Source organism: Falco punctatus (assembly GCF_963210335.1).
Source record: "Falco punctatus genome assembly, chromosome: 3".
NCBI lineage: Eukaryota > Metazoa > Chordata > Aves > Falconiformes > Falconidae > Falco > Falco punctatus.
The window spans coordinates 110,715,741-110,728,569 of record NC_137582.1 but is presented as its reverse complement, the minus strand read 5'-3'; the positions used below and the strand labels follow the sequence as shown (position 1 = coordinate 110,728,569).

The 12,829-nt window shown below is 47.1% G+C and overlaps 3 protein-coding genes across 3 annotated transcripts in view; 2 read left to right on the top strand and 1 right to left on the bottom strand.

The window, feature by feature from the left end:
- Positions 1-38: 38 nt before the first annotated feature.
- On the bottom strand, positions 39-833 carry MRTO4 (MRT4 homolog, ribosome maturation factor). Its single transcript, XM_080381339.1, has 4 exons — positions 721-833; positions 583-641; positions 409-512; positions 39-306 (listed from the first exon to the last, which is right to left on the bottom strand). Exons 1-4 carry the CDS (start codon positions 746-748, stop codon positions 54-56), a joined length of 444 nt encoding a protein of 147 aa, XP_080237465.1. The 5' UTR covers positions 749-833; the 3' UTR covers positions 39-53.
- A 29-nt stretch (positions 834-862) lies between these two features.
- On the top strand, positions 863-12,729 carry EMC1 (ER membrane protein complex subunit 1). The gene is given in 24 exon segments (XM_080381340.1): positions 863-995; positions 1,127-1,251; positions 1,489-1,491; positions 1,494-1,553; positions 1,717-1,810; positions 2,266-2,394; positions 2,548-2,674; positions 3,002-3,151; positions 3,463-3,630; positions 4,222-4,293; positions 4,765-4,824; positions 5,075-5,197; positions 5,427-5,523; positions 6,225-6,341; positions 7,248-7,447; positions 7,637-7,786; positions 8,068-8,229; positions 8,471-8,590; positions 8,824-8,961; positions 9,388-9,561; positions 9,718-9,928; positions 10,152-10,236; positions 11,336-11,465; positions 11,692-12,729. Coding segments are annotated over 24 exon segments (2,955 nt in total). The 5' UTR covers positions 863-915; the 3' UTR covers positions 11,872-12,729.
- The window catches only part of UBR4 (ubiquitin protein ligase E3 component n-recognin 4), a 79,914-nt gene continuing 79,333 nt past the window's right edge, over positions 12,249-12,829 (top strand). Inside the window, exon 1 of the mRNA XM_080381334.1 lies at positions 12,249-12,388. Within this exon, the coding sequence (XP_080237460.1) occupies positions 12,372-12,388 (17 nt within the window). The 5' untranslated portion in view covers positions 12,249-12,371. The remainder of the gene's footprint in view (positions 12,389-12,829) is intronic.

Sequence of the window (12,829 nt, the reverse complement as noted above, 5' to 3'; positions counted from 1 at the left end):
TGGGATGGGGCAGCACCCCAGGGACTTACCTTCTAGGGTTCAGTCCTGTACAGCTACGAAGCCCGCTGACCACACTTTTGTGTCGTGATACAGATGGATGCAACTGAACACCTGCAGACAGGCGACCCGTGGAAGCACCGTTGTCCCTTGAATTTTATTCCGTGACACAGCCACCATGAGCACAGTGATGCTTTAGGGCACCCAGAACCCCCGCCAGCCCCTACCTTGTGCAGATTCTCCTTGTACTCGCTGCTTGGCTCACGTCCCAGCGCCACCATCATCACTTTGTTCTTCCCGAAGAAGATCCTGGGGCGGCAGGAGGAGGAGGAGGAAGAGGAGGCGATGGCGGCTGTCAGCTCGCAGGCCGCGCTCCCCCCCGGGCCGCCACCCCCCGCCGTCCCGGCTCACCTGCTGTGCTTCCAGGCGTTCCGTACATCCTTCAGCTTGTTGTTCCTCATGTTGGCAACGGAAAAAACGAAGATGTACTTGTAGGTGTCCACGCATCTCCGCAGCTGCAAGACAGCGGTTAGGCGGGAGCGGGGGGCACCGGGCCGCGCCGGTGCCGAGCCGGGCCGCACTCACCTCGGTGATGAGCGCCTGCTTGGCCTCCAGTCCCTTCCTGGGCGTCCGCGTCAGCGAGACTGCGGAGAGGGAAGCGAGGACGGCGCGTTAGAGCGGGGCTAGGGAGCCGGTAGGGGGGCCGGGGGTGGCGGCGCTCACCTTTGCGGTCCCGCTTGGACTTGGGCATGGCGCCGCCGTGCTCTCAGGCCCCCGGCGCCGCGCGGGCTGCTGGGAGCGCCGGGCTGCCCCGCGCGCTGCCTGTCCCCGCCCGCGGGCGCCTCCGCGCAGGCGCTGGCACGGGCAGCCCCGCCGCCTCAGGGCCCCCCGCCGCCCCGCTCGCGGCCGGCCGCTGCCATGGCGGCGGGGCTTTGGGCGCTGCTGCTGCTACCGCTGGCGGCCGCTGTCTACGAGGACCAAGTGGGCAAGTTCGACTGGTGAGTGCTGGGGGAAAGCGGGGGGGTCCCCGCAGCGCCGGGTCCTCCTGCTGCCAGCAGGGCCTGGGGCCTGCCCCCGCCTGCTGCTCGGGCCTGCCCCGCCTCACCCCCGCACCCCTTCTCTCGCCCAGGAGGCAGCAGTACGTGGGGAAGCTCAAGTTCGCCTCCTTGGAGGCCTCGCAGGGTGCGAAGAAGGTCATCGTGGCCACCGAGAAGAACGTCGTGGCTGCCCTGAACTCCAGGAGTGGCGAAATCCGTGAGTGAGGCGGCCTTTTGTCGCGTTGGAGCTAACGTGTCAATGGGGTTGCACTGTGTTTTCGGACTGGAGGATTAATGCAGGTGATACGGCTTTGTCAGGCTGAGAGGATTCAGCAGCCAGTGCAAAAGCTGTTGCTTGGGCAGGCAGACTGCATAAACTTATTGCTCTAACAGCCTAAATTTAAAAATAATAAAATAAATGCCTTTGGTTCTCACTTAACTCTGTTTCTTCCAGTGTGGCGCATGTAGACAAGGGAACCCCTGAAGGAGCAATAGATGCAATGCTGATCCATGGACAGGGTAAGGGTAAGATGCAGATGGTGTGCTGGGGCTAGCAGTTCTCCTTGCAAGTGGGATCTCAGCCACGTGTTAGACCACAAGTTGAACTTGCCAGAACTCATTGTCTTGTTGATCCACAGTGGATAAAAGTTCTGCACTCATCTTCTCTTTGTTTCCCGGACAGATGCCATCACTGTGTCCAATGCTGGACGTATCCTGCGTTCTTGGGAGACCAACATTGGAGGGTTGAACTGGGAGACGTCACTGGACACTGGCAGGTAGGCTTTCATGTTTGTACTGTCTTTTTCTCTTTGTAATGCTGGATTAAGAAGGAAGAAAAGGGTTATTGATCTTGTCTGGACTTGGGGTATGGAGAAAGATAAGTTAAATTTGAAGTTTCCAAAATAACATTTGGGTGAATCCTTCATGAATACATGAACTTTGTAGTTAAACCTAATTTTGTTTCTATTTCTTAGCAAATCAGTAAGAGAGAAAGATACAAATTTTTTCATGGATAAATTTTCTCATTAAATATATAACATGTTAAGCACACATCTGGTTTGGAGTGTTTGAATTCCAGCCTAATGGTCTCTGTTGAGATCAGCAAGGATAGATAAAGTGAGCTATAAATTGTACTTCGAGACTGATGTTAAATGTTTGAAGAAAGTTGGTTGTTGGTTTTTTCCCTAGAAGAAAGTAATTTTCTAACTGATTGTCTCTGACCTGTGCTTAGTTTCCAGGTGGCTAGTCTGGTGGGGCTACAGGACACGGTGAAATATGTGGCAGTCCTGAAGAAGGCAGCCATCTCTCTTCACTACCTTTCCAATGGGCACCAAAAATGGGTGGAATACTTACCAGAAAGGTAAGAACATGTTTTAAGCAGAAGCATAAACTTCTGGCAGGGAGTCTGTTGCCTTGGAGAGGAGAGGATGTTGTACTTGCCTTACACTTTTAAAAACATCTAAAAGCAGTAATGTGACACAACGATGTTTCATGGTTACTGCCTCTCTTGCAGTGAGAGTACTCAGTACCAGTTGTTGTATTCCCATGGGACTGGAGTGATCCATGTGCTTGGAATTGTTCCCCAGAGCCACGTGAACATTTTAACATTCAGTGTAGAAGATGGAGAAATTACAAAACAGGTAATGTTCGGTTATGCATCCAAAATACTGAACTTGGAAAGTACTTCCAACTATATGGACTGAGGCATGCTGTAGTACAGATAAACTTCCCTTTCACTGTGGCATTGCCTACAGGCCAGTAAATGGGTTTTGCTGCTGAATGCCCTGAGAACAAAACTGAATTAGACTTGCAGCTGTTAATCAAAACCATCCTGGAAATCTCGGGCTGATACATAGGGTCATGGGTAAAAGTAATTCTGACTTAAATTCTTGTTGTGTCCAGGTTGATTCTTGGAAGATTATGTTCTATTGACAATTTCATCTCTCTGTTTATATCTCACTTGGCAGAGCAGAGTAGCGGCCCCGTGGCTGAAGAGCTTAAATGGCGTGTGCAGCGTGGTGGGGGAGGCAGTGCTGGTGTGCATGGACATGGACACACACTCGCTCTATGTTTGCTCCTTGGGGATGGAACAGGAGATGAAGCAGATTCCACTGCAGGTGAGAAGTGCTGAAAAAGCACTGTACGTAATCCATTATCCAGCTGGTTTGATGCCTGACAATGTAGAGGGTTCTCCTGTTGGTAAACCACAGATGGATTGACGAGGTGGGGGGGGATCGTGATTCATAAATTGAGGGAGGGGAGAGAAAACTTTTTGGCTGTCTAATCATTCCTTCTGGATTGATGTCTGCAGAGCTTTGCTCTAATAGGGGCCTAGGCCTCCTTACTTCTTTGTTTATTGTGACATGGGGAATTCATTTCAGTGAAGAAAGAGTTCTCATGTACGCATATGCTCGTCTCCTTTTCACAGTCACTTGACCTGGAGTTTGCTGATGGCTTCCAGCCCAGGATATTGGCCACTCAACCCAGTGTAATCAGTGCTTCGCGGACTCAGTTCTTCCTGCAGCTGTCTCCGAGCCACTTCTCTCTGCTGCAGTACAAACACGGGCTGCTCAGCCACCTTCGAGACTTCCAGCAGGTAACCAAGATGAATGTATGCAAGCGAGACGGCCAACTATGGCTTAAAATTCTTTAAAACAAATGCACGCTTCCCTACTGAGTGTTCTGAATGTACTGCTGAGCTTCTCAATTCAATTGTGCTCTTGGATGCGAGACTTTTGATTTCATTTATACCAGCTGCTGAAGTATTTCCAGGAGTCGGTATAGGTATGCTTTGTTGCCAACAGCTGTCAGCATTGGGGTAGTTTCCTGGTTTTGATGTGGTTAGAGAGATGCGTGTCTAAGTGGCCAGTAGTGCAGCAGCGCTTTTGTTCGGCCAGCTGAGAGGTTTAGCAAATGAGCTTTAAGAAGCTTGGTAACGCTGGGCATAATGGTTCAAAAGCGTACAGCAGGGCAACTGTTTCCTGTCTTCATGAGAAGTATTTTCAGTCTTGTAAGAGATTTTTTTTATTATTATTTAGTGAAACAATGAAATTTAAAATTTGCCTGTGAAAGGTCATCTGTTTTTAATTTTGGTAGGGCTTAATTTGCTGTACAGGTAGTTTTTGGTGGGGTTTGGGGGTTTTCTTGTTTGGTTTATGATATCCTGCTATTTTTTTTTTCTTTTCAGGCAGCTCTGGTGAGTTTTGCAACAACTGGGGAGAAAACTGTGGCTGCTGTCCTGACCTGCAGGAGTGAACTGGTTAGCACAATTTGCCTCTACTATGTAACCAGCATAGCTCTAGCGTGGATGTGCACTGGGGGTGGGTTCCACAGTGTTTTCCTTTATGGGTAGTAACTTAAGGAAGAGGAAGATTTAATTAGCTTCTTAGACATATGAAGACAACAGTAATGCAAGCAGGTCTTGATTATATCCAGCTAAGGCTGTCTGTGGCTTGGTGAAGCATGCTGTCCTGTGTGCAGCCTGTTTATGTGATACACTTGGTGGGTATCTAGCCCAGGAATGGGCTCCTCTGATCTATAGAGGATTTCAGTTCTTAGGGATACTGAACTCAGCAAGGTTTCGTTTTTATCAGAAATAGAACAGGACTGTTTCCTGCCTGTTTTCAGAGTCAAGCTGAGACTTGCCAGGCACTCAAAAACCTAATTTATTTATTTTTTGTACTGTTACTGGGGCCTGCAGCCATGTTACCCCTTTTCATCCTCATTTCAGAAACCTGGAAGTTCTGATGGCCTTCATGCTGGAAGTACTCTGGAGAGTTCCCGGAAGCAGGTATAAAGTGTGCTTGTTCTCAAGAACAGTAGAAGTTCTTGACAGTCCATTTTATTCCTTTGCATGCAGGAACAGAAGGAAAAAGGTGTTACAGCATCTTTTTGGAGACTGCTGTTTTGTAGCAGCTCCATACATGTAATCTAAAAGTATTTTTAAGCAACAGTTCTTGCTGAGTATGAATATGAATCCTTCCGCACAATTTGGTGCAGCATGTATGTTTAATTTGGTTGGTTTCTGCCTGTTGTTATAGGAATCCTTAACCTGTTCCAATCAAACCTACAATATTAATCTCTACCTGGTGGAAACTGGACAAAGATTGTTGGATACTACAATTACCTTTAACCTGGACCAGGGCGGTGCCAAGCCGCAGCAGGTGAGCAAGGAGAGATTATTCCTGTGGTTTATGAGGCTTGCAGTGCCCTCCCTGCCCTGATTCGGCAGCATGGGTTGACCCCTTCAGACAAGGAGAAAAACATTCTGCAGATGCACTGGATTACTGAATACAGTCACACTGTTTGCTGTTGTTTCACCTGACAGTTCTGATTTCTCCAAGGAGATGATGTGTTCATTAACCTCACTGTTTTACTGGCTCTTTTTTCCAGCTATACGTCCAAGTTTTCCTGAAGAAGGATGACTCTGTGGGCTATCGAGCCTTGGTGCAAACAGAAGACCACATGCTAATGTTCCTCCAGCAGCCAGGTATCTGGGACAAACTGCTAGCTTACTCCATTTTTAACAGTCGTTGTAGGACGAGAAGAAAACTCTTAAGTCCAAAATGATTATATTTTATCATTGCTTTCTTTGGAAACTGACAAAATGAATTTAACTGTTCTAAGTCCCATGAAAGATATTGGAGACTTTTTTACCCTCACGAGAAACTCGTCTGAGAAAACAGTTCTGCCGTGTTCATTGTGTAGGCAGAGCCTTTGAATTTCGTGGGTTTTCTGTAGGTTTCAAAACTCCTTTTGTGGGATGCAAGTCTTGAGTCCTGTTGTAGTTCTCCCTCAGAGTTTCTTCAGAAGAGATCCTCATGGCAAAAATAATTTGCAGAAAAGGTTGAAAGTTCATTTTGGTGACATGATTTTTCTAGGGTTGAAAAGGTGTTCATGCTGAGTATTTCTCATTTCAAACAGACTTAATGACTGTAACCCTTTTAAAACACCAGATTGCTTTTGCTGATCCTGTGATATTTTTTTTTCCAAAAGTGGCTCCAGTTGCTTAAAGTATTAGTCTTTTTATGAAATAGCTAACTGCATGTTATTAGTTAGATATGTGCTATTTTGCATTTCATTAAGAACAGTTATTTGCATTTGAAGGGTCCACTGCAAGACACTCCTATATTTAGTGAATCTATTCCTAGATATTAAGTTGATTTTTCCAATGCTCCTATTTCTTTCTAGGAAAAGTAGTATGGAGTAGAGAGGAGTCATTAGCAGAAGTGGTAAGCTTGGAGATGGTGGATCTACCTCTGACAGGTGCACAGGCTGAGCTGGAGGGAGAGTTTGGAAAGAAAGCAGGTGAGCCATAAATTTAACAGAATTATCTTTGTGAGTTTGTTTCTCTTCCTGAATAAATTTATTTATTGTTTTCTTTTTCTTCTGAGGTGAGAGTTAGGGTTCAGATTTGTACTGATGGCAACTAAAATGAGCATAAATAAACCCATTTTTGTCTAAACTTTTCAAGTCCAGTGCCAAAGGCAGATGACATGAGTGTATTACATTGTTATATTAAAAAAAGCCAGCAGCAGTGGTAGTAGGGATTTTGGTTCTCCTAAATGTTTCCCTTTGACTTTTTCTGGAAGACTCGTTTGCAATAGCTTTTGGTTTTGCTTTGTTTTGTCTTTTTCTTGCTGTCCTGGATGCAGCCATTCAAGGTAACCTCAGACTGCATGCAGTGTCTTGTACTTCTGACTAATGCTTCCCAGTGGAACTTGATCTCTCTGCTTGCTTTCCTCAGTGGTGAAATCTAGTTAAGTCTGGTGTTTTGTTTATTTCAAGAAGATAAATATAAACTCTGATTGGGCAGAATTAAGTATTTTTTTACTTCAAGGGCTTCTCTTTCTCAGAGTAATGAGTGCAGAGGGACATGGGTAAGCTTTAGGTGGGCACTTGCTGTGAGTGTACCTTTGAGAGAGACGGAATGCAAGGGAAGAGATTATGCGTTCTGCAGTTTGCTTTCAGTTGATGAGGGTCTTTTGGAATGAGCTGTACCAATGTGAAGTGGGGAAGGGTTTGAAAATGCCAGAGCCCATCATAAGAATGGCAACTATAACTCTGCTGTTGTGCTGTGGGAGGCAGAGGCAAAGAATTATCATAGGGTCATGCATGGCAGCATTTATTCTGCTGGCTGAGACCATAATTTCGGTTACAGGGTGGGACATAATGTTTTTTCCCTCTTGCTGTCACTGTTGGTCTTATGTGCAGATGGTCTGCTGGGGATGTTTCTGAAGCGGCTGTCCTCCCAGCTCATCCTGCTGCAAGCCTGGACTGCTCATCTGTGGAAAATGTTCTATGATGCCAGGAAACCCCGGAGCCAGATTAAAAATGAGATTAACATTGACAATTTGGCCAGAGATGAATTCAACCTCCAAAAAATGATGGTGATGGTCACCGCTTCGGGAAAGGTGAGAAAGCCAGGGTAGGAATCTTGTTTCAGGCACATTGTTGTGAGAAGATGCACAGAATATTTTGTGGTAGCTTTGGAGGGGAACTGAGACTCTTCTTTCTTTGTCATATCCTGAAGAAAGATGCAGTGCTTGAATGTGAGAGATGTGTTGTTCTAAACTTTGGCTTTACTGTGTCTCTTTGCTCAGCTTTTTGGTATTGAAAGCAGTTCTGGCACCATCCTGTGGAAGCAGTATCTCAGAAATGTGAGGCCAGGTTCCTCCTTTAAGCTGATGGTCCAAAGAACAACAGCCCATTTCCCACACCCTCCACAGTGTACCTTGCTTGTTAAGGACAAGGTGAGTCCCTTTCCTCTATCCCCCTCCTCTATTCAAGGGAGGAGGAGACACTGTTTTGTGCAGAGGCTGCTTCAGCAGGTGGCAGAGGTTTAGTTAAAGCCACGAATACTGTGTTATGCCATGGCTTGGTTTTGATGGAGAAATGTGGGACGGGGTATATGCGGTGTCCAAACAGCACAGCTGAATCCAGGGTATGAATAGTTGACATGGGCAAGTAACAGGTAGGAAACCAGCTCTTTTTTCCACCTTAGAAAAAGGTTTACATCTTGTTTGTTTTTTAGGAAACCAAAATGAGCTTTCTGTATGTTTTTAACCCCATCTTTGGGAAGAGAAGTCAAGTGGCTCCCCCTGTTTTGAAGCGTCCAATTCTTCAGACTCTCCTTCTGCCTATTATGGATCAAGACTATGCCAAAGTACTGCTCTTGATTGATGATGAGTACAAGGTAAATTGCTTTTCTTGGAGGCAGTTTTCTTCATGTTTTGGGTAATTATTCTCCTCCCTTCTGGAGCAAGATTAAAAAAAAACCAACATTGAGTCATATTTCACACAAAACTATGACATTATTCTGGTAAGACAGACCTCATCCTAGTGAACGTGTTTGAAATAATCTTTCATGTTGGTTTGGGGTTTTTTTTCCCCATTTGCCTATCAGTTGTTTAACCTGTGTTTTGATTCTCTTCCAGGTTACGGCTTTCCCAGCAACTAAAAATGTCCTTCGCCAGTTAGAAGAAATAGCCCATTCTATCTTTTTTTATCTAGTTGATGCTGAGCAGGGAAAACTCTCTGGATTCAGGCTGAAAAAGGTACGGAAGACTTATTACAGTCTAAGTCTTAGTCATCACTTTCCTAAATATTCTTTGGACAATGGTAGGTCTCTTTGTTTGGGAGTTTTGTTCAGAATAGAAACAGTTCAGCCTCAAAATGTGCCTAAGAAACTTTTAAAATTCAAAAGCAAATAAAGTTGCTCTACATCTTACTAGTGGAGATGGTGGCTTTTAAGGACAAGATAAAATCTAGTCATGCTTTTTTCTTGCAGGATCTGACAACAGAGGAGAGTTGGGAGGTGATCATACCCACTGAAGTACAGAGGATAGTGACTGTGAAAGGGAAGAGGTCCAACGAGCACGTGCACTCCCAGGGCCGTGTGATGGGAGACCGCAGTGTTCTCTATAAGGTGCCGTTGGTACTTTTTGTTGGTGCATCATCTTATGGGAAGATCTCAGCTTGATTTCTAGGCGTTATGTTGAGATTAACTGCCCTGTGATGTGATTTTTTTTTCCTGTATATGCATCAGTGTCCATAACCCTCCGCAGAAGATGGTAATTTTGGTGGAGATTTCTTTTATAAAATTTTTTCAGGCAGCATTTAAGTCAGTCAAACATATGATGATGGGAAAATAGCTGCTTGGTTTCTTCAGGTGATTTGTTCTAATAAGATATTTTATAATATGCCTAATCCCAGATGACATGTGCTTGGTTTCTTCAGGTGATTTGTTCTAATAAGATACTTCATAATATGTCTAATCCCAGATGACATGTGGATAAACAAGGTGCCAGTGGCACTAAAGTGCGTGTCTCAGTTGTGTTTTCTGTTTCTCTAGTCCTTGAATCCAAACCTGCTTGCTGTGGTGACAGAGAGCACAGATACGCATCACGAGCGCACTTTCATTGGAATCTATCTGATTGATGGAGTCACAGGCAGGATCATCCACTCGTCAGTGCAGAAGAAAGCGAAAGGACCTGTCCATATTGTTCATTCAGAGAACTGGGTGGTGGTAAGAAGTTAGTCTTACCTTGTTCTTGACATTTGGGAGTTAGGGGAAGTTGCTGAAGCTATAAGGAGAAGACATTTTGACTGTTGTCTGTGATTTCTTGCTACCTCTATTACTGACTGTTCGCCTCGTAATTCTAAAACTCTTCTCTCATTTCAGTACCAGTACTGGAACACAAAAGCACGTCGGAACGAGTTCACTGTGCTGGAGCTGTATGAGGGAACGGAGCAATATAATGCCACAGCCTTCAGCTCCCTTGACCGCCCGATTTTACCTCAGGTTCTCCAGCAGTCTTATATCTTCCCATCTGCTATCAGTGCCATGGAGGCCACCATCACAGAGCGTGGCATCACCAGCCGTCACTTGCTCAGTAAGTACATGCTACTCTGTTCTGAATGCGTTTATGCTACCTGTGCAAAGTGGGTTTTGCACTGAAAACCAAACAAAATGCAGTTTGCTGCCAAAAATCATGCCTGTGGACTGCCCTAGGCTCCTAGCAAGGGCAAAGATAAGCACCAAGAGAGCATTTATGTTAGCTGTTAGAAAATACTGTCAGAAATAGCTGGGTTTAAGATGCATTTATTTTAATGCAGTTGGGCTTCCTTCTGGGGCCATCCTTTCCCTTCCGAAGGCTCTGCTGGATCCTCGCCGCCCAGAGATCCCTACGGAGCAAAGCAGGTAAGGAAAGCATGGTATCTGCTGTTCCTGGGTAGCTTTGAAGAGGGATGGATTTTGTGTGTAAGAGTGTGAAGCAGAAAAACTTGTCCTGAACAGATTCAGGGCAATTCTTGCATGAAATTGGATAGCAGGTTGCCCATGGGCCAGCAGTGTGCCCAGGTGGCCAAGATGGCCAATGGCACCCTGGGGTACATGAGGAGGAGTGTGGCCAGCAGGGCGAGGGAGGTGGTCCTCCCTCACCCCCTGGTGAGGCCACATCAGGAGTGCTGGGTCCGGATCTGGGCTCCCCCGTTCAAGAGGGACAGGGAACCACTGGAGAGGGTCCGGCGGAGGCTACGAGGATGAGGAGGGGACTGGAGCATCTCCCTGAGGAGGAAAGGCTGCGAGAGCTGGGCTGTTCAGCCTGGAGAAGAGAAGGCTGAGAGAGGATCTTGACCAGTGTCTACAAATCTCTTGAGAGCGAGCACCAAGGGGCCGGGGCCGGGCTCTTTTCAGTGGTGCAGCCAGGGGCAGCGGGCACAAACTGCAGCACAGGAGGCTCCGTCTGGATGTTTGGAAAAACTTCTGTACTGTGAGGGTGATGGAGCGCTGGGATGGGCTGCCCAGAGAGGTTCAGAACCTGGCTGGACATGAGACTGCAACCTGCTGTAGGAGAACGTGCTTCAGCAGGAGCTTGGGCTGGATGATCTCCAGGGGGTCCTTCCAGCCCTGCCCGTGCGGTGATTCTGTGAAATTAAGCGAGGTTGCTTTATTCCCAGTCTGTTGATGGAACACATTCATCTGTAATACAGCAGGTCTTAGGGTTAGCAAACCAGCCTGTTGTCTGTGCTCTTCAGAAGTAGCAGTCAGAGTAACTCTCTGAGGTTTTTAGAATTGCACTTACTTTTAAAACTTTAGAAGTCTAAAAGGAGGCTGCTGCAGTGTAGTCTGAGCCAGCCGGCATTTGATTTTCAGCTTGCTGGAAAAATGAATCTGCACTGGGAAAAGCTGCTAAATTTGCTGTTTCAGGTCAGCTTGTGATAATCAGGCTAGGAAATTCAGGTGATGTCCTCCATGTGCTGTTTTGTTGGGTTTTGATTTCTCTTTAAATGCCTTTCAGAGAAGAGAACCTGATTCCATACTCCCCTGATGTGCAGATCCATGCCGAGAGGTTTATCAACTACAATCAAACCATATCCCGAATGAGAGGGATTTATACAGCCCCCTCCGGCCTGGAATCTACTTGTTTGGTGAGTACAGGGTGGAGGCTTCAATGCAGAGCTGTGGAGTTTGTGGGTAGAGCAGCATGGTATTGTAGCCTGTGGCAGGGAGGCATATAACCTCTGATACTGTGGCTGCTCATTGCTTAAATGTTTCTTGTTTTAATCAGAGCTATAGAGCTAAGTCAGTCATTCTTGATGTATCTAGTTTTATGCTCAAATGCTGCATTACCAGCTCGTGATCTCGTCTCATTAGGTTGTTGCGTACGGCCTGGATATCTACCAGACCCGAGTGTACCCATCAAAGCAGTTTGATGTCCTGAAAGATGACTATGACTACGTGCTGATAAGTAGTGTCCTCTTCGGGCTGGTTTTTGCCACTATGATCACCAAGAGACTTGCCCAGGTGAAGCTGCTGAACCGTGCCTGGCGGTAGAGCTGAGGGTGAAGGGAAGGCTGAGCCTGGAGAAGGCATCTGAGATTTGGACTGGCTGAAGATCTGCCACCCCACGTTGCCCCTGGGTTCGGTTAGAAATTCCAGCTTGCGTGAGTGATGGCTGCGAACATCTGTGTTACATTTTTGCTGGAAGATATGTGGGAGGAAAAGCTGCTAGCGCAACAGAGTGGTACACTGCCTGCGTGTCTCCCAGTGAGAAGAGAGACAGAAAAGAGATGTCTGTCTGTTAGGACTAAAAAAGAAATCTTCCAAACCTCCGTTAAAGCCCTAAAATGTGCCATCACGTCATCTCCCTGATGTTAGTGAAGATAATACTGAGGACGTGTGTCCTCTTGGACCTTGCCTCTTCCTTGGCGCTGGCTGGGACTAATGCCTTGGTGAGAGTACTGAGGGGTTGTTGGCCGCTGTGAACACGAGTAGACTTGGTAACGTGCAACCTACTGTACGTGAGGCCTGAGAAGAGGAGGAGGCATTGGGTCATGGCGTTGGGAAGAAGGTTAGAAATGGGGTGGGTGTCGGTGGGAGACAGCCTCATCGGGTCCGTTCAGTTGCAGGGCAGTGGGAGGAATTTGAATGTGAAGTCTCTCCGTGTTCATTTATAATAATGATAACTTTAGTTCCTGCTCTTTTTTTTTTTAAATTTCCCTGCGTGTCGTGGATGAGACCGGGGCTGAGGCGCCCTGGTTGCGAAGCCTCGCAATAATGGCCGGTTTACTCTGTACGCAGATTTCAATGGTCATCGCCAACTGTGGCAGCGAGCTGCGCCTCGGGGGAGGCCGTGCGGCCGCCGCCGCCCCCCAGTCTGCAGCTGGCCCCAATAAAGCCGTGTGCCGAGGAGCTGCCGTGTGTTCCGTCCCTGGGGCCGCGGAGGCCGGGCCCGTCGGTATCGCGCACGCGCGCCGCTGGGCCGGGCGGGGGCCGGCGCATGCGCCGCCAG